A 27,764-nucleotide genomic window follows, 5' to 3' on the forward strand; every position below is an offset into this window, starting at 1 on the left:
AGGCTATAAGCTATAAAATATATAATTGTATAAATCTTACGGAGTACGAGTTCGAGTGAAGTACATTCATTAGCCACTAAATACTATTATATAAATATAAATCGTGTTGTAAATGATGACAGAATGGTTATAGATAAACGCTATGTTTAGTGAGCAGGATCTGTTCCATATATTTTCAAGTGCAAAATGCATTTCGAATACATTTTTCAAATATTTTTAATTTAATTTTATGATTTTTTGATTTACCCCATTCTAGAGACATTTTCCATTTTGTGAAAGTTGCACTTTAAGAACTTCTGTATACAAAAAACAAAAAAGAGAAAAGAATCATACATATAATGTAACTAATTACTGAATGGAAAAAATAAATAATTCAATTGCAAAATCAAAACGGAGGGCGGGCTTAAGTTCTCTTAAATGCTAATCTTACGAACACATATTTGGTCAAAATTTTGCGGATAATTCTAAGCCCTAGGCCTAAACTGACAAGTAACTCGGAGATTCCAAGAATTCTGATTATATTAAGCTGTTTAATAATTATTCGGGATGCAATGCAGAAATTAACAAAGATAGGGTGGATTTAAAATATTTGGGCTAACTTAATAAAGTTTAATTTTCAGCAATCTTCTAGTTTTTAAACAAATATTTTCAGCCTTGTTGGAAACATCCACTTCACTTCTATATTTAAATGGGTCATAGGTATACATTTAAAGGTCCAGCCGTGGGATAAGCCTCGAATAAGTTACTTGCCAGTTCATGAACCTAGCTGCCAACTCAATTGTACAGAGCTCTGTCCACTATAATGCCGTGCTCAATTAGAAAACTCTCCACGTCGGAGGCGAAGAAGTCGTCGCTGAGGTCATCGGTTAGCCGCACAAAGTTTCCGATGACCGCTTGCGCCTTGTAAACCAGCAGGGCTGGTAATCCCTTGGTGCGGAAGTCCCTGCTCATCCCGGCCACGGAACTGCAGATCTTGGCGAACTTAATGGACGGATAATCGCTGGCCAGACTGTCCAGGCATTTGTTAAGGGTGGCACAGGCGGCCAGTTGTCGTTCGTATATGTGGATGATGATGGTGGTGTGCTTGTTCTCCTGCTCGACGCAGGCGAGAAACTCCTCGTGGCTGGTCAACTGTTGCACCTGGCCAAACTGCTGGTGATGTCCCGTCTGCCGCAGCATCTCGGCCATCCGCTGCTTCTGGTACTGCTGCAGGAAGTCCTCGCTCATCAGTTCGTCCAGCTCGGCGTCCAGTTCCTCCTGCCGCTTGCGCTCCTCGTCCTCCGCCGACGTTGCCGTCGTAATAGTGAGCTTCTTGGCCAGCGCCAGTCGTTGACGCTCGGTTTCATCCCGGCGCTCTGCCTCCAGCTGCTTAAATCGCTGCCAGTCCTTGACCACGCCTTTGGGTCCTGTGTTCGTGGAGCTCTGCTGCCGGAATCCACCAGCTGGAGTCGCATCCGGATTTGTGTCGATGGTCAGGCCGGAGGATCGGGATTTTCCGGAGGCTCCCTTGGGTTCGTCGCCGTCATCGCCGTTGTCCTCGCCCTCGCTGCTACTGCAGTAGTACTCCAGTTTCTCGCCCAGTAGTTTGTCCTCCAAGGTGGCCATGATGGGTAATTACCGAGTTTTTACTTTTAATTTACAATTTAATTAGTCTGGATTATCAACTAATGGTTGTATCGATAGGTCGATAGTGATAAATAGCACGCATTTCCGATATTTCAGTTTCGATAGTACAACATTATTAGTGTGCCTGTATTTTCTCCGAACTTTTACGTTAGTATTTAATAATACTTTGTTAGTATGTATTTTTGAAGACCGCGATATTCAAAAAAGTTTCTTAAGTAATTATCCATTTTTAATATTTATAAAATAGTACACATTAGTATGGGCTATTTTTGGAACAATTATATTCATATAAGTTTCAAATATTTTATTTCGTTTTCTATTTTAATAGTTTTATTTTAAAGGGAAGAAATTTATGGTAAAATCTTTAATCAGTATCTATTTTTATGTGTCTTTCGAATTACATCGAAAATTTCCTTGAGTTTCTCGGGCACAGTGAAGTCCTGCATTATTTGCTCCATGCTGTTGAAGTCGGCCTTCTCCAGCTCGTCGCACGAATCATCCGATCCAGACTCATCAGCAAGTGCCAATCTTTCAGCGAAGGACACAATTCCGCACCAGGCGCGGAAATCCAAGTCACCCGATCCTTGGGCATCGTAGCCCAACATTCTTAGTGTGCCCTGCACGTTCTCCTCGGTGCCATGGAACTCCAGGACATCCTCGAGAGCTTGTGGCAGGCTCTGCCAGACGAGGGTTCTTTCACGGTATGTGTATTCCGGCAGCTCATCATTCCCCATGGCGGCCAACTCGCTTTCCGGCTCCTCGATTCTACTCAAGTACTTTAAGAATACTCGCTTATACAGCTGTTTTCTCTGATGCGATACCCAGACGCACTTGCTCAAATAATCCCAGGGCGTCATATCTGAATGAGTAATTTTATTAGAGTTAATTTCTTTAAATTATTTGAAGCATACTGACTTTTTAGCATGGAAAGATCCATGGGTACATCGAATCTGGTCGCTGATTTGGAGAACTTTCGCGGCATTTTGGACGTTGTTTCTGGTGGAACTTTATCATCGACTGGCTTCGGCACAGTTTTCGGTTTTGGCGGCATGTACTTAATCGCCTCTCTAAGAGCTCTATTAAGCTTCAGGAATTGGACTTCCACTGTTAAGAACAATACAAAGATTTTAAATGGTATCACATACGTATCTTCCAAAGGTGTTTTCTATAAGATCCACATCTAAATCGGTTTTCAACGCCTGAAAGGCTTCATCGGTGAGGAAACTGCCCTTCAGGAGGATCGGTTCCCGCTCAGTTTCTCGCTTATCCTTGGGCAACAAGGTGAGTGAGTTGGGTATCAAACTGGGTCTGGTGCTGGGATTGAGTGAATCGGGACCTAAAGCAGCCACCTGCGTCTCGGGATCCTCACTTAGGTGGAATGTGGTGGTGGCTTCAATTTAGAAAAGAGGTGGCAAATTCAGGAATATAATTTTATTTAGACTAGATTTTTTAGGTTTACCACCTTGAGCTGGCTTCAACTTCTTGCGCTTCTTGCCCCTTCGCACATCCTCGTCGCTGAGTTCGTGCTCATTGATGCAGGTTTTGGGCTTGGCCTCCGGATCATTGGTGGCATCTCCGCCTGGTGCCAGGTTTGCTGTGGCCAGAGAGGACTTCGGTCTCTGCTCGTTGGAGGGCTGCCTCTTCGGCTTCTTGTCCTCGTTGGCACCGGCACTCTTGGGCTTCTTGTCCTCCTCCAGGCCGCTTTGGGTCAACTCCGAACTGGGCTTCCAGTAGAGCGTCTCCTGGGAGTGGGATCTGCGGAGATCCAGTATGATCTTCTTCCGCTTTATATTCTCGTGCTTGCCCCACTCCGGAGTAATGCATCGGCGATAGAATGACCCAGCACTGGTTCTGGTATGGATACTCGTTACCGTGGGCGTTGGCGTCATCGGCCGCGAATCCGTTTCCGCATATCGCCGGAACAGATCCTCCGGAATATTATCCGCCTCATGGGGCTGCAGCTCCGGCTCCTCAGGAATTTTATCCTGCTTTCCATGCTGCTGGCCTTTGCCCTCGATCGCCAACGAAGTCTTCAGCTGGTTAATCACATCCTTAACCCCAGAAGGTGCGGGATGATTGCACAGCACCGAGCATCCCTTGGCGAAAGGATTAAAGAGGCCTCCAAACGGACGCAACGACAGCGGCATGGGCGTGGCCTCAAACTTGAGGGGCATTCGCGATATATCTCCATGTTGATTTTTGCGCTATTTAAGGAGGAGTTCTTTGAATGATGGATATTCAAATTTCGTCTGTAGGCCTTCAAATCAAATGTTTATAACTTTAATATTTAAAATTTAATATTCTCCAAAACAAATCATAAGGGTTTGTGCAATTACATTTCTCTCATTACTAAACTTAGAACATTTTAGTTATCTTTCAATAATAATCTCATGTGTGTATTTTTTTGACTAAAGTATTTTAAAAACAAAAAGTACATTTAAATACATTAGAATAATTATTGGTTTCTTACTTTTTTAAGATACTTGACATGCCTCTTGGGCGTGGGAATTAATCCAGTACGTGTTGTGGCGCTCATAGTTACTATTAAAATAGACTTCGAGTATCAGACGACGACAAAAGCCGGGTATGGCGTCAATGAAACTTTTTATTTAGTTTCCATGGTAATTATGAGGCACTGATGTATTTACTCGCTTTTATTGATTTTCAGCGATATCTACTCACCTTTACCAGTAAACAACCATTGACGAAAAATATCTTCTATAAATTAAATTAAATTTCTTCAAAAACAGCTATTTAAATGCGGAACTTTACTTGTACTTTATATTTAGCATATATTAAAATAATACAACATAATGTTATGAAGCTTTATAAATATTGGACGATTTGCTTTTAATATTAGCTTTTAGTTTTTTTCTTGAACTTTTTAAACTTTTTTAATTCATGCTAATTAACACTAGAATAAGTGAATAATACAAGATTTAGTTTCTAGGTTTTGCGGTTGATATATATTAATTTTAAAAATAAATAAAATAAAAAACATCAAAAAATAAAATGTACTTGCATAATAAATAATAAAAAATCAAAACTAAAAAGAATCTCAAACATAAGTCTAAATACTATCCAATATCTAAATAAGAGTGCGCCCTTTACTTTTGTTCTATTTGCTCTTACAATGCTTTCACCTTTTCCCAAAACACTTTAATTGAGTTTGAAACAAAAGGCATCATATAACAACGCATGTTTATTAAGTGTCTTAAAACTAACAACTCTTGGGATATGAATAACGTAGGGAGTACCTCTAGGAAGGATTAGTCAGGCAGTTCAAATGCTCTATATGGGTTCTCAGTAGAGGGAACCACGATGATGCAGATGCCTGAGGCGTTGATCCAGCAACTGGCGTTCGTTGGACAGTGAAATTGTGGAGGAGGAGCGATGCAGGACGGGCAGGATGGTGGCATTTCCGCCGCCACGGACTCCGTGGGCTCCTGACCCGTGAATGGCAGGACCGGCTGCCTCCGAAGGACCTACGCCGGCTGTATTTCCCACCGCCCGGGATCTCAGCAGATGATTCCTGAGAGGCGACTGCCGGCGCACCGAGTTATTGAATGAGATCTGCAGGGAGAGACGCTTCTGGGACAAGGAGGCCAGATGTTCCGGCGACAGTTCGATCACCTGGGGAGGAGCAGCCGCCGCCGCTGCCATCGCAGCCGCTGCCATCGCAGCCGCTGTGGCGGCACTGTAACTGGGCAGCGATGAGGTGGGCGAGGAGTTGCCACAATTGCAGGTGGTCGAGGCCAGCGACACATTATCCGCGGCAGCATCAGCGTTCGCCATGTTCGTCTCCACCAGGCTGTAGCCCACCGCCTGCTCCTTGCCGGTCTCGCTGCACTCGAAGATCTTGATGATGGGCACCACGGCGGGGGTCAGGATGATGCCCGCCTTCCGGAACTCCTCCAATGCGTCGTCGTACGTGGGCAGTCCGGACACAATCGTATACGAGGGCAGCGACTCCGCCTCGTAGTCCGGCGGACAGCGGCGGCAGATCTCAATCGTTGGATCACTGTGGTTGGCACGGTCTGTAAAGGAAATGAATACAGATATTATAATATTACAATATATTTCAATAGCGCATTAATTATCCTTAAATCCTTAATTTTCAGATTACAAATATAAAATTGTATATATTTCTTCTGCTAGTTACATATTTTAAGTACATTATTTCGAAAATTAGATTTACTGTGCCTTGTTTTTGTACTCTATCCTTTTTGTTCTATTCACTCAGATTCCATCTGACAATCAAACGAATAAAAAAGAGCAATCGGAATTATCAAATCAATTCCCATTTGCTGCCCTTCGAGAATTGGGAATCCACGGCACTTAAATCGCCTTCAAGCCCCGGAAATGTTACCTACAGTTTTTGGGGATGTTGCTGCGGATCTAAATGAAATTTTTATACCCCATGCTTGTTCGTTTAAAAGCTAGTGAAAAGCCCTCGAGGCGACCAACTGCAAGCTGCGACCCAACCCTTAAAAGTAGGCAACAAAAACATTTATTGCAATTGTCCAGCAGGAGGAGTGAAATAAATGTGGCTCCCGGGATGGGAAAACCATCTACCCGGGAATCTTCCCCACCCAGAGAAGGTGAGTCAGCAGCCCGGTGATGGAGTACATGGAACTGTTGATGCGGCAAGCGTTTTCCCCGTGACGTGGTACAAGATTTTCCAGATTAGCCGCATGCTGGGTGGCTTTGGCAAATATTGAAAATGGCACACGCTTCGGTTCACACCCTTTCTTTCCTGCTCTTTGGATACTTGCGGGGCTTTAAAGCCTACGGGTCGACATTTTCCGACATTTTCACACCCACATGAATGGACGTTCGTTCATTTTTTATGCAACGCTTTGTGAGCTTACGAAATTAAATTGATGATGGCCGGAAAATGTAGCAAGAAAGCGGGCGGATTGAAACTGAAAACTCATTTCGGGTGGTCTTGGGCTCTCGCGACCTGGAGCTCGTCTATGTGGCAGTGGACCACCCTGGGGGAGCTGTCAGTTCCCCAACTCCGTTACTTTTTCCTCCGACGACAGCTCAACGTGCTTAAGCCTTTTTGTAATTTTCAATTGACTTTAGTTAATTATGGCCGGCTTACATCGAGCTTAACGTATGGTCTTCGCAGCGACGTGACTGTTGGTTCATGTCGGGGGATACACTTTTGATTTTGCGACAAGTCGTCCGTACTTGTAAATGTATTATTAAGGTTTCAGTAAATACACCACAGTCAAGTGGCGGAGCTTCAAGAAAAGAACAATCAGAAAATACATTTGTCATTTGTTGTAGAAGACTATGAATGTAATAATTGATACAATTTACATTACCGCTGAAAATTCCCTTTTTATATTTTAGAATTTCAAATTATATTAGGTAAGTTCTACAAGGTTCTATGTGTATTTCAATATTCTATTTAAAGATTTTGTTATTTCCCTATTAAGAATTTGATCAATTGATCTATGTTTACCATTCACATTACATTTTAGTTTTCATTTTGAAAAAGCTAACTTGTAGTTCTGCTTGAACATAAACTCTAGTTGAAGTATCCAACCCCCACTTGGCCATAAGCTGTCCGTCCCCCAGCCGCCATTTGACCTGCCCAGCAACTACTTGGCTAGATGAACTGTCTGGGCCCATAATCCTGAGCCGCAGGACATACGCATTCAATTCCCCAAACGCAGCTTAGCACGACAATAAAATGAAGTGCAGCGCATAAAAAAGCGAAAGCCGCTTGCCAGAATGAAACAAAAATAAACAAAGCCCCAAGTGTAAGTGCGTTGTGCATAAAATATTCGCCCCAAGTTATAAGCCAGCAGCAAAATGGACACCCCAATTTCCAACTAGTCAATATGCCGAAGGTCGTGAAAGCGCCAAAGCGCCCACAACAAAAACTCGCCTGCCATCGGGATTGAAACTACAGGTACACAGAAAGAAAAATCTGCACATGCACTTCAAATTATGCCGAAAACTGCAGAAAACCAAAAAAAGATATTACGTAAAAATTAATAATTTGTTTGTAATTATCAAAGAATTAACCTCGACTGTATTAGGTCGTATATGTTAATCATTTATGTAAGTATGTAAAACTTAGTTGTTAATTAGTGTTTCATTATAAATATATATTACTGTCTTATGAAATGTTTGGCCAACATCATCCCATTTATACTCATTTCTGTGTAAGCACAGAGCATCCTCACCTAAGGCAGGCAGAGATATTTGGGCATTTTCACAATATCAACGCAAAAAGTTAAACACACTTTATGTTGGGGCTTCCTTCTCCTTCTGTATTGGGGTCTTCCAAGGAGGCGTATGAAACGCAGGAAGTGGGTGGGTGGGGGTGCTGTGCGTTTTTGTGGATTTGTGCGCCAAACCACCAAAGCAGAAAAGGAAAACAAACGACACACAGCTAAAGCAACCAAAAGTGACGTGCCCAGGATGAGGACGATGGCGATGGCGATGGCGATGGTGATGGCGACATGCCTGCCAGCAGACCGAAAAAAGTGGGCGAAAAGTGGGGAAAGGGGCAAGTGCTTTCCTCTGGGGCAAGCACTGCCAAAAATAACGTATGTAATCTGAGATATTTAAGAAAAATAATCAAGTCGACGCAGACATACAAATAATGGATTTAAGAATTTAAGATTTTTGCAGCAACATTTTGAAATATTTTGTCAGATTGTTGTACTTTTACTTGAAAAGTACCTAAAATTAATATTAAAAATAAAAATTATTAGAACTTCAAAAGCAAATTATTAATTTATTAGTAAATTGGGAAACTTTTAAATTAAAAGATTTGTAAGACAATTTACTTAAATTCAATACATTTTTGTTTTCTATCTTTTGTTTTTTTGAGTGCAGAATGGATGGCAGACAGCAGCCATCTCGAAGGCTTGCCAGACACGTAAGGAGTTTATGCCCCGGCGACCCCCTCCTCCCCCCCAAAAAAAAGAAGAGAGCCAAAAATAAGAGTTCAGCCCACATTTTTGGATGCTGCCGCCGTGATGCCGTCGTCGTCCTGCCAGCTGCCCCATCTCCATGTCCTTGGGGTTGGTAAACACGGCTCCAAATTGCCGTTTAAATTTCTCCCCAATGTCTACGCCCGGGGCCAAAGCGGCCTTGAAACATTATTATGACTGTGACGCCCCCTTTTCCCCACCTGTTAGGCCTGCCCCAAGATCTGGGCAGCAAGTTCCATGCCCCCAAGGGTGTTTCAGTCCCCCGATAACTTTGTATTTGAAGTTGTGGCCGCCGCCAGACAATTCCTGGAAAACGGATCACGGAGGCCAGGCGTTAAATGCTACCTATGCCTCCCACAGGATTTGGGGATCTGGGGCTGCTCTGATCCATGTCGAGGGCCTGGACTGGGTTTGCCAGGGGTTACTCGGCTAACTTATGGTCATGTCTGCTGCAGCCTCTGTTCTTTGTTTAACTAATTAAACTCTTGGAGCAGCCAGCATGCAAATACCATACCATTTTGGCCTTGCCTCGGAAAAACACGTGTCGGTCTGGCATGAAAAAAGATAGAAAACAATGCGAAAGAATGTTTTAGGCCCTAAACTAAACGCATGTCAGAATTGCATTGTTTTCGTTCAGCCGGAGACAAGAAAAATGATGTTGCCCATGGCCAGGATCCGAAAACGGTTGGTTCGAACTTGAAGACCTTGAAATTGCCTACTATTTAGGGAGAATATTGGTTAAATATAAGGGTTTTGAATAAATATGTTATCAATTTTTATAAATATAATTAATTAATAGATAATATAATGGAGCTTTATAAAAAATATATGACGAACGTTTTCTGTAACTAAATAAAATAATTGCTATACTAAAAATATTCTAAAATTTTTATATTTTAAAAATTTTTCTTAAGTAAAATAATTTTAAAATATTTCTATGACCCTATCCTAAAAATGATTAAAAGTGAATAAATTCCCTAAACTCAAACCATTGAATCAGATAGGCTCGACGGTGAATTTGGCGCATTGTGTTTGTGGCATTTGTGTTTCCCGGACAAATGTCCCATCAGCAGCAACTGTAGCGCATTAAAACTAACTGCTAAATTATTAGCAAGACAACCCATCCATCTCGGACGAAGGTCCTCGGTGGGTCCTTGCACACGAAACGGAACGGAAATTAAGAAAAATTGCGGCATGTCAGTGAAAGGCAGGAGCAACAATAAAAAGGACAAAACCGACAACATGAAGACGTCTTCAGCAGGAGTAAGCGAAACACGCGCCAGGAGCATCCAACATCCAACATGCCGCATCCAGGACGAAAAAGTAATAAGTGTGTCTATTTGTTTGCGAATATTTCATTTCCCGTGCCGTTTACCCTCTATCTCCCGTGTTCCGCCCACAGCAGGGTCCTTTGCAAAAGGACGAAAGTAGGGGTCTGTCACGAAAGTCGCATTTCCCAAAACTAAATTATACAATCGTACATCAAATTTAGTCGCTGTTTACGGCTTTGGCTAACAAACTCCATTTGAATTGGCGAAGTATTACTTTAACAGCGGGGTCTCATTTCATGGAAAAATAAATTCTTTGCTCAAAACTTAAGAAAAAATCTAATAATATTAATATTTTAAATATTCAACCAGCCCTATCACCCAGAAACAATGAACAAAAAAGTTAGGACCAATTTCTACTAGAATTCCTTTTTTTTTTTTTAAAGACCGAGTTCTTACGTCAATCCCATTGGTAAAATATTATTAAAAAAATATTATTAAAAAATATACACATATATTAAGTTTAATAAGTTAATATTTTATTTTACCGAATAAACACGCAAATAACAGTTTAAAATGTTTTTAAGTTGATATTACTTTTCGGTATAAGCCAAAGTGGAAATTATCTTTTTTATTTGAGTAACTGCTGTTGGACCATTTGATTTATGTACATTGAACTTGCTGAAAGTTCAACTAATACATAAAATGCAAACGGCGTGCGAAGGAGAGGGAAGAAAAAAGTTAGTGTAATTTATAAAATGCAAGCCACACATGGTGCCCTTTGCCTGTGCGAGGCGCTGAATGTTATTAAAAAGAATATAAACAACTTCCCGGTGGGATGTTTGGGGTCGATTGTTTATGTGGGGGCATGGGGCGTGGAAAACAAGCCTTAAACCACAAAGTACCACTTTTCCTGCCTATTGGCCGTTGTGCGGCAGTTGCGGCAATTTTCAAATTGACTTTTGCACATGTTGCCGCCGTAGCGAAAATGCGGGCAAACAATGTAGCCAAAGTACGCTCCACTAAAATCAAAAAACATAGCACAATAGGCTTAAACCGTCTGGGTGAGTGCGAGTCAGTGCTGGCAAGATTATATGGGAAAAAGTTTGACTATCCACAAAGGAAATGATAAAAGCAGCTTGAAAGGCTTAAAACTCTTTCCTTTTTAGGAATGTAATATAATTAATTAACAAATATTTTTTGTCTCATGGATTAAGAATCAAACAAAATGTTTTACAAGCAGATTTCAGTAAGCAGTTAAATAAAGTAGGCTTACAAAATCCAAGACAGCTGCACGAACGTGGTTTTGGCCGCTCTGTTGGCCACGAAGTAGTGCAAAAAGTGGGCGAATAAAACAAAAACAAGTGCATGGGAAATACGTGCCATTTGAGCGCGTGAACGGAATACACAAATAGTTGGCCGCTTCTGCGCCAAAAGTCAAATATCTATCAAAATGGCATTAGTGGCGGCAGCTGCTCTTCTACTATAACAATTTGCACTTAACGCCCTTTTTATTTGAATTTTAGCGCGTCTCTGCACCTTCGGCCTGCAACACTGCCCTTCGGGAAGGCGCTTTGCAGCACTGAACCGCTCAAACAGTGTTGCAAGCGATCACGCTCACCAACACAAGCACACCAATTTTCGCACGCTCGCACACGAACGCAATCGGGGTAAGAACGCGAACAGAGAGGGAGAGAGAGAGAGAGAGCAAAAGCAGAAAAATAAAAATTTCCAGCGGCGTCGGTGGATTTGGATTTGTTCTGAGCGCTGCGCCGCAGTTTTTGCCGATTTGTTAAAAGAAAAGCAAGCGTTTCACGTTCGACATGCTGAAAGTGGCAAATGTTGCAAATCCAATGCAAACAATGAAGAAAACAAACGGCGACGAGGAGTCCGATGAGTCCGATATGGAAGAAGAGGAGGAGGAGGAAGATGAGGAGGAGGACGATCTGCCGGATGTGGGACTCCAAATCGACAGCGAGGATGAGGCGGAACTAGAGGCACAGCGCATTCGTTTGGTAGAAGAGGAAGCAGCCAAGACAACAAAAAAGGCCGAGAAAGAACGCCAGCAGTTGCAACAAAAACAACAACGGCAAGCGCAGGTCAGTAACGGTAACGAAGAGCAGCTGGAGGAAAGTCAAAAACCCAGCAACAACAAACGCAAGGCCCGTGGAAGGCCCAAACGCAAGGTATCCACAAGTTCGCAGGCTTCCAGTGCCTCCATCGCTTCCAGTGCTTCCCTGGTGGCCGCTCAAGTTCTCGCAGATGAAAAGTCACGCCGCTTCATCTACAGCTGTACCAGCTGCACACACCACTACGCCGACAACCTGATCCTATCCAGACACTTCCAGCTGGAGCATGCCGAGAAACCGAAAAGGAAGCGGGGGAAAACCAAGTCTTCTGCTGAAGAGACCATGGTTACTCCTCCCTTGGTCATTGATCCCTTGGAAATGGGCCGCCTTAAGCCCTGTGCCCAGTTGCTCGTCCAAGGAGAATCCGTGCTGCAACTGTGCCTCGCCTGTAACTCACAGTTCGTGAATGTGGTACGCTTTCAGGAGCATCTCAGTCAGCAGCATGGTTATTTTCAGTTGCTGGTGCCCAAGGAGGAACCCACTGATCTCCCACCGCATGCCATGGTCACCATTCCCGGGGCTCTGGCTCTGAGCAAGGCCAATGCTCAGCTTCAGCTGCCCATTCCTGCACCGGAAACTCCGCCACCGGAGCAGGACGTCAAGGAGGCTCCGTTAAGTGCCGCGCCCAATGACAAGGAGGATCTTGCCATGATCAACGCCATGGTGGCGGAGATTGCAGCCGAGCGAGTGAAGAAAACCAGCAGTCCCAAGGTCAACAAGATGATCATAAAGCTTCCTATGCCCAAAAAAAGGGGCAGGAAGCGCACCAAGCCAGAGAAGATGCGGAACGAACAGGATAATGTGGAGAAGACGGAAAAAAAGAAAAAACTAAACAAGGAGGAGGGACAGCAGCCAGTTTTGGAGCCATTGCAGGCCAAAAAACTAATTAATCAGGCGGAACAGCAAGAGGAAAAGTCTGCAGCGGAGAAACCACAGTCGAATAATGTTGAAAAAGTTCAACAAACCCCGAAGGGATCACAGAAAGACGGTACTCAGCCGGCAAAGAAATCAGAGACTGAGCCGGAGTATTTAAAGGAAGATAACCAGTTGTCGGATAACACAGAATCTGATGGTTCACTAGAAGAAACCGGGAAAATACGGCTGGAGAAAGCCATCAAGGATAAACCATTGACAAACAATGTGCAAGTAGATGACAGCAGCCAACAGAAGCAGTTGGATAAGTGTGAGGAAGGTCGTTCCCAGCCGGAGAATGCTGGAAAATCTAAAACGGTGGAACCAGAGCATCAGCACATGTATGACGAGAGTAAAAAGGATCACCAGCAGATTGATGAGGTAAGATCGCACTTTAATTTATCTAAGAAGCCTATTTCTTATTAACACCCTTTTAATGAAGGAACCCACCAATTCAACCAAGCGCAAGCGCGGACGCAAAGAGCGCAAGTCACCGACACCCGTACTCATTCCGCTGGGAGACAAAGAAATCAAGGAGGAGCCAGAACTCCCAGAGCGGCGCATGCGTAAGAGTCGCCAGCATGTGGACTACGTTGTCGAAATCAAAGATGAAGGGGAAGACGATGACGAGGAGGAAGAGGCTGAGGTGGATGATGACTCCTCAGCCACTATTTCGCCGCACAACAGCTCAACCGATGAGAGTTTTACATCGATCAAACGTGAGTCATCAGAGGAATCGCAGCACAACGGAATCGGGGGAATTCACACCTGTAACTTCTGTGGCAAAACCTTCAAGCGCTTCTCAAGAATGCAGGATCACCTGCGACTCCATACCGGAGAGAAACCATACGTGTGTGGACAGTGTGGACGGGCTTTCCGTCTAAAGATGCGTCTGGTGGAGCATCAATTGCGACATCGCGCTGAGAAGGCATACAAATGCGATATCTGTTCAATGCCGCTGGCCACCAAGCAGGATCTCTCGCTGCACATGCGTCATCACAAGAATGATCGGCGCTACAAGTGCGACAAGTGCAACAAGGGATTTGTACGCAGCTCAGATTTGTCTATCCACGTGCGGATTCACACGGGTGAAAAACCTTACAGCTGTGATCTGTGCGGTAAGGCGTTCCGTGCTCGCCAAAATCTGGTGGTTCATCGACGTACTCATCTCGGCGATAAACCCATTCAGTGCGAGCTCTGCGACAAGCGTTTCGCCCGCAAGATTGATATGCGGGTGCACATGCGCAGACACACAGGTGAAAAGCCCTACAACTGCGATGCCTGTCAGCGTGGCTACTCCTCCCGTGTAAATCTGTTGCGTCACCAGGAGCGTGAGCATGGCATCGAGGAGCAAGTCTCCGGATCTGGCAAGGCGGATAAGAAACACCCAAAAACGGCAAAAGAAAAGGAGCAGGAAAACGAACCCAAAGCCAAAGCAACGACACGACGTCCGCGACGCGAGAAGCTGGAGCAAAAGATTGCTGCTCAGGAGAAGCTTCTAAATGACCTGAAGCGCAGCTTGAGTGCTATGCCAGAAATACCCGAGGAGCCAACGCAGGTCAAACTTGATGGAGCTGGCCAGGACTTGCCGGCAGATGCGGGAGCAGGACATGCTCAAGTACAAGTCACTCTGTCTATGCAAATGGAGCCAGCACCCAATACTGAGGACGACGAGGAGATCACGCCGGAGAAGGAGAACGCTTTGTCCAGCTCGATGACAGCAGATGGCAAGACAAAGGCGAGTCGCAAGATAGCCAGCTACTTCACTGTTGTGGGTCAGCAGGCGGAAATTTAAAGACTTAAGTTCAGGGTCAGCAACACTTCTTACTCATTAACTTTTAAGATGCCACTGTACTTGGAAATGATGGAGACATTTCCCTAGCGTAGCGCACACCTCGCAATTTTACTTTTTGGATTTAAAATGCAATCTTGCAGCAGGGATCAAGTATTTTCTATATATTCTATTTATATACTTACGACCTCATTTTGAGGATACGGATAGCCAGGAAATATTCAACGTTGTGAAGGACATAAAGCCGACAAGAACAAGAAAAGACTACTTTATAAAAGAAATAATGATATTTGATATGAAGAAATCAAGCAAGAGACTGCAAAGAGTTTTATACATAAATATATATATATTTTTCTATAGACAGAGCAACTTTTGTGAACAAAATAAGTTAAAGTATGTAAAAAATACCAATAAATTAGTCAGTAAGCTAGTATGGGAAATGTTTGCAACACTAAGCAACTAAAATATTTTAAATTTCAATGGCTGCAACTCAAATTTCATTTAAACCGAATTGAAGTCTCAATCAAGGTTTTTATAAATAATTTGTAAACAAACGCCGGACCAATTCAATCTTATCGAGCTTCAATATCAGCAAAACTTGATATTTATAAACAAGTGCGCACAACGATTCGAATTTGATTAGCAAACATATTCCCTCCATTCCCCCCGCATTTATATTCCGATCAAACTGAAGAATATTTCACAATTTCATTTAATTTCACAGCAAACATAAATTCAATCGCAAGTCATTTAGTATGCAATTTATACAAAATCTGCAACTTATGCTCGAAATTCCAAAACAAACGTAATTTAATGAATATAATTTTAAATTTTATATTTATATTGTAAGCACATGAATTGCTTCGGGAAAAGTTTTTATATAATTTCCCTTGAAGAGAATTCTGCACTATCTCAGCACCACTGCTTACTATATTTATTTTGTATACTTTACGCATTTACTTTAATATATTTACTTAATTTCTCGAATCGTAAGCGTAGAGAAAATGCAATGCAAAAAGTCAGCATCGCCTATTTCCCACATACACTGAACGCATTTTTGTACATTTAATTTGTGGCAGCTTCTCTCATTCTGTAGCATCTAAGAGAGTCCGATGAATATACGCTACTTTATAATTTCACATTTGTCGCTTGTTAATTTGATGCCACTTGCCAGTTGTTGTGCCCGGTACTTCAACCCCGAAATTGCAATTATTTGAATGGGGGTGTGCGAGTTTTACGTTTTATGTTTATGGCATAGGACAACCAGAAGCAGCTGCTGCTGCTGTTCTTGCAGCCCTTGTCAATTTTTCAACACTAACTATTGCTTGAGAGGATTGCGTTTTGGGGTGGTCGAAGGACGAAGGACCACGAAGAGTCCAAGCGACCGGAGAGTGAATGTCGAGCGGCAGTTTGTCATTTCTAATGGGGTTGTACACGGTTCATTTTATGCTGCCAGAGGGTTGATATGTGAGAGAGATAAATAAAGCGGGACAAATGGAGCTCTGAAAGAGATTTATGCTCAGATCCAGGTGGAAGAGCTATCTCCTAGGCGATCATTGAACTTTACGGACCAGAATATCAGGATAGGTTTAAAAACATTGAAAAACATATTCCTCTGTGCTTCCAAGTTTTACATTTTAAAGTTAAATCGAGGTAATGATTTTCATATGAAAGCTATAATTTCAACTATTTTTAGATTCTACATTAACATTGTGCGATTGACTGTGATAATCTCAAAATTTTAAAAATTTGCCTATCTCACTTTGAAATTTGTATGCCCAATGAATGAATATATACCAGCAAGAAACTGCAAAAAAAAAAGTAAATATAAAAATGATAAGCTTCTGCACTTCTTTGGTGAGTGACATTTTCATTTCGCCCGACGTTCCGGACTAAACAAAAGCCAATTTCTTTTGCTTTGCATGATTTGGCCATATGCTTATCATCTGGCAGCAGCAATGACAATTTATTTAGTTTTGGCTCTCAAACAAAAGCGCTGCCGGGGAAAAAATGCTAAAATCAGCGAATAGCAGAGGCCAAATATGAAGAGAAAAAGAATTTGCTTGCTGCATGCTTGCTTTCAATGCAATATTACGCATACGACGCGTGGTACCGCGTGCTTTGTTTGGGAGATTGTGCCAAAACACAAAAAAAGTAAGGGAAAGTCAAAAGATAGTCGACGTGACACACAACACATAGGCACACACGCACACACACACACGCATGTGCACGGGAGCTGTGCATGTGGGTGTGTGCGAAAATATGCAAATTAAGTGTGGCGACTTTTGTTCTCGCCGTTTTTTGGTGTAGAAAGCGTAAAAAGCGAGCAAAAACTGTACGTATACACATTATTTGGGCTGGCGATTGTGGAAAGCAAAGCGCCGAAAAAACGAGTATACGCCCCGTTGTACAGTCAGTCAGTCCGCAATGTGTGTGTGTCTGTGTGTGTGTTTGTTTGCGTGTCTGTCTGTGTTTGTGTGCCGATCAAGCCTGCTCTCCCCTCTCAGTTCTCTTCCTCTCTCCATCTCTCGTCTCCTCTGTTGTTTTGTTTTGTGTTTGGCTCGTCTCGTCAGCATTTTTACACTTTTATGTTGCTGGCTTTTAATTGAATTTTGCTTCATTCTCAGACTTTGACTTCTTCGGTTTTTTCTGCTCTTTCTTTTCGCTGTGGTTAATTTTAAAACTACCCATAAAGCCACACGCTGCGCCGATGTTGGCAGAGGCAGAGCCAGAGGCAGCGGTTTTTGGTACCAATACGATTACATCCTGCCACCACTGGAAAAAAACTAGTACACCAATTTTTTTTGTGGCGTTTTTACTAAAGTAATAGCTGCCCCATATTAAATCAATAAAATAAAATAATTAAATAATCTTAGACAATACCAAATAATAAATCGTTTTACTCAGCGATTTTAAAAGCTAAGAAAATGAATAAGCGAAGTGACAAAGAAGTTTGTAGCTGTATTTAATAAGTAGCTAATATATAGCTGTAATGATAAGGTAATAAATTACAGTATTAAGCAACCTAAACAAAATCCCATCGTATTTCATAAGAAATTTGTATACTATTTTTGCGCTGTGTAGACTCTCATTCATTTCACTCTCTCTCTGCTTTTGTTTTTGTTTGCTAAGTCTCTCTGCTGCGTTTCTTCTGCTCTTCATCCATTGCATTCTTTTTGCGGTCGTTAACTTGCAGCTGAACGTGTTTTGTTGTTGTTGATATCCCGCTCGATGTTCTAAGTTCTGCGCTCTTGAAATGCGCCAGTGTTTGTGTTGTTGCCTGGCTTTGTTGATTTGTTTGCGCAGTTCTCATTGCTTTGTGTGTGAGCCGCTTTGCCATCGACGCTTGTATGTGTGTGCGTACGGCAAATGAGAGCGAATGAGAGAACTGTCAAGTTTTCCAACACTCAAGCGAACGCGCGCCATTTAAAGATTTTGAATCGCCAACGGTGCGTATGAATGATTAAAGTGGAAAGTAGCTTGAAGTTACATTTATAAAATTCCTTAGTTTATACTAAATCAGATCCTAAAATTAAGGTATAGGGTGAAGACTTCAATAGAAAGCCATGCCTTTTGATAAATATTTCATTTACGTAAACATTTTTAGTTTAATAGGAAATGCAAATAGGAATAGGAAATGATTTAACAACTTATTGTAATAAATTAACTTCCGCACGAGTATTCAAAAGCAAAAAAAAATACTATATAAACATTTTAATCATTGGAACACCTTGAAAGGCAAACCATAGCATTTTTATTTTCCCATTTTAGTTCAATCGAAAACGCGAAGAATAATGGATTTAATAATTTAGACTCATAAATTTACTTCTGCTCTACGTTCAAAGTGTATTTTTTATAATAGAATTATATTGACGTGATTAAAGCCCGCAGGACCGTATAATCAAATTAATAGTATTTTAATTCTACAATACGAAATTGACTAGTTGTTTTTACGACACCAGGATTACGAATTTCTTGGATTGGTTCAATTGATTTACACGACTACCAAGCGATATTGCCAGCGTTAGCAGCAATTTTTATTCATAAGTCCTGCTGACAAGCCTCATGCTCATGAAATGCATTAAAAATTATTTATCCATAAATCATGCAATCGTTAATAAATAAAAAATGCATTCGAGTTCATTTCCCGTCGACAGTGAAATGGCACATAAACAAACAAACAAAGTCGAAAACGTTAAAAATGGAAATAAACGCGAAAAAAATATAGCCAAATGCATAAATAAATCCGAGCAGCGGGAAACAACAATGCGGCCTGTCGCTCTGTTGAACAAACAAATATTCATAATTGTAAAAAAGCCCAAAGTCAGCTCCCGCAGGCAAGTGAGATGGATAACACGACGGGGGAGCGAGATGGACTACGACTAACCGCTGAATGTGCATAATTTATAAAGCTAATTAAACGCGCATTTAACTAATTAAAAATATAGCGCGCTTCAATTATTGAAATATGCTGCCCAATTATGATGCAGTCGGAGGAAATTTGCAATTAAAATATATGCAGTGCACACACCTACATACGAGTACACAGATTCGATTCCCCAGCCGAATTACGCCGAATCGAATGCTCAACGTGGCGTATACGTAACGCTAATCAAAGTGTATATTACGTATACGACAGCTTGACATGTGTGAGGGTACACGCTAATTCTGGTAGCTGGTATTTGTTGCTGTTACTGCTGCCTCCTTTTTGGCTTTTAGCAACCAAATACTAATTGACATTTCGCTATGCCGCCTACGAGGGGAAATGGTGGAATAATAGGGCCGAACACATGTCTATAGCTTTACAGTTAGCCCACTACTGCTTGCCAATGCAAAAACAGTTTCAATTAAGCAATTAGCGCCATTGAAACAAATCCAACACGTTTTGTGGCTTATAAACTGAAGCATCATGTCGATTGGTTCGAACCCTGCGGTCGATGGAATGGAACCGGGAATAGGCCATAGGATTGGGGATTTTGTTTTCTGCGGCCATTCATTTAAGGCAATTAATGGGTAATTGGGGTATGCGTGTTTGTTTGGGGTCTGATTGATTGATGGAAAAGTCTGTTTGCGAGAGGGCAAGATACAAAACTAAAATCAGGATATAGATTTTTATAAAGTTTTTATGAAAAAGCTTAACATTTTTTACTATAGTAAGAGGAATGCCAATTCAATTTTGTTTTAATAGATTTTTTTGGAATAACATAAAACCTAAAGATATAGAAAGTATTTCGTTTTATTTTAGGAATATGAATGATCAGTGTTTCTTATTCTATTAAAGGGTAGTTCATATTCCTGTAAATTCATTATTGCAAAACTTCAAATAGGGGAATTTACAGTATTTAGCAGTCTACTAAAGTATAGGAAATACTTATTAGTGTTAGCCTTATTACGTGCATTACAAATACAAATGCAAATGCCATTTTCGTTACTACTGCTAATTTGCGCAACATTTTTGCCCCGCTCAGTTAGCATATTTATGCGAATTTTGCGCTTCGATTCAATTTTAGCCACAAATCGCAAACAACAAATGCCATTGGCATATATGTATCCAACGTTAAAGTCTTGATCCTAAACGTCAATCTACATATAGATCCGTAAGCCGCTTACGGCTTTGTTGTCTGCCGTGAAAACCATTCAGGATTGACGTCAGTGTTTTGCCCTCCTGCATTATATAAAGCAGCTTAAACCGAATCCATCGCTGTTTTTTTGGGGGAATGGCGGAGAAAGTCGGACTAAATACGATTGGATTTGATTAAGTTCGATTTGAAGAACCTGTGGACATTGGCCCTGATGATGATGCATCGCCGTTGCCATTGCAATTTGCACTTTAATAAACCTGATGAAGCATCGCAAATGTTAATTACTTTTGCAAATGCAATCAAAATCGAACAGCCTAATTGAATTAACCAATCGCTAAGTTTTATTTTCGGCGTGGTCAAGTTGATTAAAATGGTAGGAGGAGTTTTCATTACAGTTCGCAAAGTATTTTGCGGAGAGTATGCGTTAAAAGTTGAACTGAAAAGTTTGCACTCGATGGGAATATTAAGGTTTTCTATTTATATGGCACTTTTTATGGCCTGATTTGAAGGGGTTTATTTTTAGGGTCTTGACGCGAAGATTTTATGGTCTTTAAAAACCTTATCTTTATTTGGTACTTCGGCTTCTCAGCTAATTGGTACCACTCACATTAAGGTTACTAACCGTGCTACTAATAAGTTATCTTTATGGCGATTAAATTGACCCATTAGTTAGTTGTTGCTTTTAACATGAAAAAACATTGGAATTTTGCTGAATTTGTGGAACTTAAGATTCTGCGAACCTGCTTGATCTTAACATATCTTAACCTGCCCATCAACATAAATCCCTTAAAGCACGGAATTAAGTTTGTTGTCCTAAGGTTTTGGCCTCAAACAAATACCGAACATATGTTTACTATTTAAAGCCTTTAACCAAGCAAGCCAGTCAAGGGTGTCAGCTTAAAACAATAAGTGTTACGGGCAGCCAAAAGCGGTAAATTGGAAGGCAAATCAGTTAAAATAATAACAATGGGATGGCCGCAACAATGACGCCGGTAGTAACAGCAACAACACAAAGATAAACAACTCATTAAAAGGAAATTAAACAGCCGTGAACCAAAACGAACACCATGTCACGACCCGTCACTCATACGCACTGTTGTCTGGCATTCCGTGAGTGACGTTTCGTGGTTTGATAAAGACTCTCTTTACTTCTCCAGAAAAAAATAATTTCACCGAAAGGAACTTGATTAAGGGCATTGATATGCAAAGCACTTTGTGCGATTTGCAAAATTTAAATGACTACTGTCTATAAATAAGTGGCAATACATTTGTTTGAACAGATCTCCTCTAAACGTGTCTAAACGAAATGCTTAGCTACGAAAAGCAATGGCTAAAAAGTATAACAAAAGTTATCGTCAATAAACCAGGGGTGTGGTTATCCAAAAGTATTTAGCATCTGCCTGTTGACTTTGCTTGGTTGCCAACTCGAACATTTTTGGTGGTTTTTAGAGTTTATTTAGAGTTGAATAGATCGCAGGAGAAAAGTGTGAGGAAAATATTAGCTCAGAAAGAGGGGGAAACTTCTTTTGAATGGGTACAAAATTACACTTTTTAAAATATTTTTTTTTTAATTTTTATTTTTATTTTTAAATTACGTTTGGTGTAGATTTGAGTTAAATAATATGTACTGTTTTTATAATCGAATTAAACTGAAACATTAATATAAAATCGTTTAAAATAGCTCCTGATTAATTGACAACTAATATGATGAAATAATAATGAAATAATAACTAATAATATGAAATAAATAAAGTAAATTGGATTACGTGAAACAAATTTTTAAATGGTTTTGCGATTTTTTGTAAAATCTTTTTTTAAAAGTGAATACTACCAAATATCTTTAATTGCCAAGGGTAAATAGAATTTTGTGTTAGACCTTATCAGTAAAGAATGGAGAATATTTGCCATCTACCCATTAATGTTTGACGTCTTTGACTTCCTGCACTTGACTTACATTTGCCCCTTATGGCCCAAATAGAGCTGGCTTAATTGAAGCCAAATGAGAAAAGAAATTAGCCAGCAGTCATTTTAGCAGTAAGCAAACAATTGACATCCGTCTGTTGGCCAAGTGCAGGACAAGGGAACTTTAATTAATTAACACAAATTTGCAGTGTAATAGAGACGCTGGAAGCACAAGTACGAGTATTGGGGTCTCGAGATGTTGGCAAATGTAAACAACGGCAAATGCTTGAAATTCTCACTCTAAATGGGCCACTTGACTGCAACTTTAATTAACTGGAAACGTTATGTTTGTTTTTGAAGGCGGCCAACGGCAAAGACAATGGCCCAGAGCACCAAGATCCAAAAGCCAAGAAGATGGGGTTCTCGAAAGATAAGGGCCCAAAGCACATTGTCTGGGGGCTGTTCTCCTCCCACTGTTTAATCATTGTAGTTGGAAATTTATTGGGCTAATTGCTTTCTGATTTATTGGAGAGTGGAATCAGGACAATATATAATTATTATAGGGTGGTGCTAAGAGAAATGTCTTGGGTTTATATTTTTATGGATATGTATATTAAGAGGAAAGCAAGGCCTATCGTTAGATTTTGTAATGCATAAATATAGAAAGTAACACGAAAAATTAAAAGCATTTTATAGCAAGTGCTTTATTTTAAATTAATGCAGTTTAATATTTTTTTTTTTTTTTTTTTTTTTACAAAATAAAAAAATAAAAAAATTAGCATAAATATACAAAATAACACGAAAAATTAAAAGCATAACTTTTTTATGGGCAAAGTGCTTCTATTCTTATAAATTATAAGTATGGGAATAAATATACTATTTGTCTTACTAAAATCAATAAAAAGTTATAAGAATGAAAATTGAATTAAAATGTCTTTTTATCTTTAAATGGCGCTTGGTAATTTTTGCAGTGTTTTTAGCTTCTGATCTGCGGCTTCTAATTATTATTTTGGCAAATAGTAGGCGCAAACAGGCAGCTCATGGAACACACTCATTTATTGTTTATTAGCCAGCAGAGCTGTGAAATGTCTTTGGCTCTGGCTTCTGTTTCCAAGTCACAAGACATGACTGCGTGTGGTATGTGCTAAACAAATACTGACTGAAATTTCAATTCCCCCTTTTTTGGAGGTGAATCATTCTCCGCTGGGACAGAGTTTATTGTTTTGTTTTTGTTCTGCGCTTTTTTCATTTGTGTTGGAAAAGTTCTTTCCTGCCGCAGACTTTGCTTTTGGTACTTTTGTTTATTTGTTTTTATCGGTTTCTATTTTTGTTTTTTATTTGCTTGGCTCTCGCCGCTCTTCGCGCCAAAGTCCAAGTCTAAACGAGTTTCCACTGACGTTTAATTCAGCCCGAATGATTCTGCAATTTGATTTATGGATTACCGCGAATTTGAATTTTCAATAGCGCAATCGAGTTGTGTGACTGATTGTTTATGTTTGATTTGTCAGCTATGTAAATATGAAGGTATAGATTAAATCTAAACGGGGTATGGCGAAATACTATTGCGCTGATTATTGATCTGCTGACATGGGTGAAATTCAAAGGGCTTACTAAATGGCGCTAGCGTAATTGTCATTAGATCAGCAAAATTAGTTAAATCCCAATGGAATAAATTAAAACCCAATGAATTCAAATACATTTAAACCTAATATCACGCATACGCCACATTGGTCGCACTTACATGAATTCTTCCACTGCTGGAACTTGTGGTAAACGAAGCAAGCGCAAATGAAGAATATCACAAAGACGATGAGCAGTGTTAGGATGACCCCAATCCAGATGTCGCTGACCACGTGGGCAAAGTCCTGGCCATCGTCGCCCGTGTATATCCTGGATCCGTGTGCTATATGCGGGGGAGGTGCCCGAGCAGCTGGCAGGACATCAAAGAGATCGTCGGCCACATCGGCAACCTCGTTGGCCGAGGCCGCGCCACTCAAGTTGATCTCGACCTCCTGGCGATCGATGGTGAAATTTCCCAAGGCCGAGTCCAAGCCCAAGGCCAGCTGCTCCAGTTTGTTAATGAGTATGGAGTAGTTGCCGGGCAGATCGAAGCCGCCCAGATCGAGTTTTTCGCCACTATTGGTGGATGCTGCGGCATCCAAGGTCGTCGCGTTGCCATTGAGGCCTTCACTCAGAGTTGTGGTTGTGGCAGTTGCAATCGTTAGATTGCTGGTGTCTTCGAGGCCTGCCAGCAGGTTGCCCGTAATATTAAGAGCCTTCAATAAATCAGCCATGTTTCAGAGCTCGATGTATTCTGTAGTATTTATTTTCCACTTAGTTTTAGTACGGTTGGCACATGTGCTTTCGTATATTTCTTTCTTGAACTCAGCCGCGATGCTGGAGCTTCATTGCGCGACTGAAAACGGGCGCCGAGTGTAAAGTTGCAAATTTGCTGGCCCGCTTTTTGTCGACACTCCCGATTGGCATATAGATTTTATTTTATTTAATCTCCAGCTTCTACTTTACGCGGTTTTTCACTTTTCAACTAATTGTGTTAACGCATCGGTGTTAATTCGCCTCACGCATCTCGTACGGGTTTTGTTGAAAATTGTATCTGTATCTCACAGATACAGGCCGCTCTCATTGCTGATTTGTTGCACAAATATTGATCGTTGGCATTAAGGCTCTCCTTTTTTCATATATATTCCTGCTGTTTACTGTTTTTTACAGGCGGGGAATTTATCTTAGCAATAAACATATGCATATACTCTACATCCTTCGGCTGTCTACCTGTTTGAATTCAGTTTTATTGATTTGCCAAGTGGAAATGAGGGAAACATTTGGCATTACTCCGGAGCTCTGCTCCGTTTCGTTTAATCGCCGCCACTTTTGAGGCTGTAAAACCTCCGCATATTTGCCCAGCTAATTCTCAATTACACGTGAAGTGCATATGGACTCATCCAAGGCAGCCCTCGTGTAAAATGTCGATTTTCAGAGTGAATTACTTTATGATGGTTCAAGATCCATAAGCTCCTACCAAATAATTATATACGCAAGCTTACTTATTTCGAAATCTGCTAACATCATTCACAACACTGGAAAATATTTTACAAACTAAATTTACTGAAAGACATTTTATAAAATCGAGAATAAATAATAATTTATGAGTTACTAAGTGGCTTGCTTAGTTTTATTAAGAACAAATCAGCCATTCATTAAAAATCACTTGTAAGCACATACTCAATCATTAATGCCTATTCGCCTCAATCATATTCGACCCACTGACAACTAGATAGGCGTAACTCAACCCTCAATCAGAGGCTTTTCCGAGTCTTGAGGCACACACCCATCTCATTTTATGGCAGACGACTGTTCTATATTTAGAACAGCTTCAATAACAGTCAATTAGGCCGCTTGTTTTCAGCATCTATAAACATTAATTAAACTGGTGGAGCCCTATTGAATTTCAGTACAGATATCTGTGCATTTAAAAGTCTAGGCGCAGAATATATGCAATTAATGAATAAATCAAGCGGAAAATTTTGAGTTCTCAACGCCTTTGCATACAAAATTATTGGGGAGCTTGTGAATACTAGATCACCCCAACAACTGATAACGAGAATAGTATATAAATGTATAGAGCTTGAGCACATGTTTAACAAATCAATTTAATGTCATAACAAATATATATTCGAAGTAATTGAAGTGCTCGCAAAAAAGAATGCAAATCATGGCAATGGCTTTCATTGATAAAAATTGTCATTGACTTTTTAATGGGTTTCTTTTTTCATAAATTATTTTATTTATGTTAGGGAAATGTGTTCTTTCTTTAAAAAATAAATCGTGTGAATGTAGCTATGTGTTTTATTGCCCTTGTCATTTTGAGTTAATATTTCGCGGGTTTTTCATCATAATGTAATTTAATGTAGTCACACTTCTATTAAAGACGCAGCAAATCAGCAAACATGCAATATTGAAAAGTAGGAAGCACACGCTTTCATTAAAGCTTACTTTTTATAAACACATTTTTTCACTTCTATTTCAAATAATTTTTACTGCTTATTTAAAATAATTGTTTACTATGGTATTTGGCGCCAAACGTTTTTGGGTTATTCGTTTAATTTTCAAGACCTTTATCAACAACAACAAATGATGGAACAACTCGCGGGAGAACTTTTGGCCGTTTGTTATTGTTTAGCCCAATGAACCGACCAGGCGCGCTTGTTTACAACAATTAAAACTGCTTTCTTGCGTCTTGCAATTATAGCCACGTTAACAGCGAGAAGTTAACTGCCGCCGCGGTGACAGCGCTACGTCGACTGCGACCGCAAAATATCGTTGAAAAAGCCAGCGGCTCTTGGCAAACAAACCGAATGAATGACTTACTGAGCATGTGACAAACTGACAGACTGACTGAATGACGGAACCTGGGCAGATGCTGAGATTCAGATACAGATACGGATTGAGATTGGATTGAGCTATGTCTGGCCGAAACTGCTTCTGACGCGAAGACGCGGAAAATATTCAAATCAAGTGAGACAACGCGATCAACGGTCCCCGGAGACGAAATGACACTTAGAGAATTATTACCGCTGAAAACTAGTTATTTTATTAACTTAATAAAAGCATATATTTCATATATTTATCAGCGTATATGCCCAATCAATTCCTTGTCTTATTATAAATCTTTTAAATGATATTCATCTTTAATTTATGCATTGGTTTTGATTAACTTGTATATATCTAAATAATTTTTTATGAAATATTTATTGTAAATTAACAAACATTCACTATTTCTACATTGAATAATAAAATGGAAATTTAATTCATATTTTTTTACGCGCAGTGAGTTGCCGAGAGAACTGAAACTAGCTAATCAGTAATCACTACGAGCCGATTGCAGCAATTGAGTTTGCTCGATTGTACAATTTTCTTAGATTTATTTGTGTGTGACGTGTTGTTTTGATTAGCTTGTGGTTCCGACTAAATTTTATTTTATAATATAGCACAACTAAATAATATAGATCTTTATGATCTTTGGTTTCGAACTTCTTGAGTTTTGTTGTTTATTTTAATTGATATCGTTCATAATTTATATTTATGATTTACAAATAATTTAAATAATTTAATTGTAAAGAAGTTGTCGTGTTCCTAGCCATTCATTTCTCACAATTTATTGTATATTTATTGCTTAATATATTCCGTCTATATACTTAACAATTATTGCAGCCTACCTATTGTAGTGAAAGCAATCGTGCTTATTTGAATTTTATTAATTTGCGATAACTTACGATCCCTCTCTTTCTAATCAGTAATAAGAGTTCCTATTCACACAATCTATTTGAATTTAAATGCAATATAAATAATAAATATATTTCTTTATCTCCAGCTCTGAGTGCTTACTATTTACCAGATATACATATATACTCGTAAATATCTACCAGTTTGGCTTTAATGCGTTCGGCTTTGGTTTATTTCTAGTTGCACTTTTGCCGGAGACTATCAGAAATTGTGCTTCTAATCCGGCCATGCATATTTCATGTTTATTGCATATCATTTACATTTAAATTTATGCATTGGACTTATGCTGCCGA

At 40.3% G+C, this 27,764-nt stretch overlaps 4 protein-coding genes across 5 annotated transcripts in view; 1 reads left to right on the top strand and 3 right to left on the bottom strand.

Annotated features, from left to right (window-relative positions):
* Positions 1-198: 198 nt before the first annotated feature.
* Positions 199-1,692, bottom strand: LOC120450649 (phosducin-like protein). The gene has a single exon (XM_039633806.1). It carries the CDS (start codon positions 1,603-1,605, stop codon positions 775-777), a length of 831 nt encoding a protein of 276 aa, XP_039489740.1. The 5' UTR covers positions 1,606-1,692; the 3' UTR covers positions 199-774.
* Positions 1,693-1,994: 302 nt separating this feature from the next.
* On the bottom strand, positions 1,995-4,162 carry LOC120449288. Its single transcript, XM_039631675.2, has 5 exons — positions 4,097-4,162; positions 3,089-3,830; positions 2,772-3,016; positions 2,542-2,710; positions 1,995-2,485 (listed from the first exon to the last, which is right to left on the bottom strand). The coding sequence occupies exons 1-5, from the start codon at positions 4,160-4,162 to the stop codon at positions 1,995-1,997; spliced, it is 1,713 nt and encodes a 570-aa protein (XP_039487609.2).
* Positions 4,163-4,789: 627 nt separating this feature from the next.
* Positions 4,790-27,764, bottom strand: part of LOC120447898 — a 35,855-nt gene continuing 12,880 nt past the window's right edge. The window contains exons 1-2 of one of the 2 annotated variants that reach the window (XM_039629540.2): positions 23,912-26,091; positions 4,790-5,663 (exon numbers count right to left, since the gene is read on the bottom strand). In XM_039629540.2, the coding sequence (XP_039485474.2) occupies positions 4,930-5,663; positions 23,912-24,464 (1,287 nt within the window). In that variant the 5' untranslated portion in view covers positions 24,465-26,091 and the 3' untranslated portion in view covers positions 4,790-4,929. Of the gene's footprint in view, positions 5,664-23,911; positions 26,092-27,764 lie in introns of those variants that run through there. The other variant, XM_044005965.1, reaches the window with a different exon arrangement.
* LOC120447900 (zinc finger protein 37) lies at positions 11,560-15,827 on the top strand. The gene is made up of 2 exons (XM_044005964.1): positions 11,560-13,275; positions 13,337-15,827. The coding sequence occupies exons 1-2, from the start codon at positions 11,677-11,679 to the stop codon at positions 14,687-14,689; spliced, it is 2,952 nt and encodes a 983-aa protein (XP_043861899.1). The 5' UTR covers positions 11,560-11,676; the 3' UTR covers positions 14,690-15,827.

The sequence above is a fragment of the Drosophila santomea genome, chromosome 3L (assembly GCF_016746245.2).
Source record: "Drosophila santomea strain STO CAGO 1482 chromosome 3L, Prin_Dsan_1.1, whole genome shotgun sequence".
Taxonomy (NCBI): Eukaryota; Metazoa; Arthropoda; class Insecta; order Diptera; family Drosophilidae; genus Drosophila; species Drosophila santomea.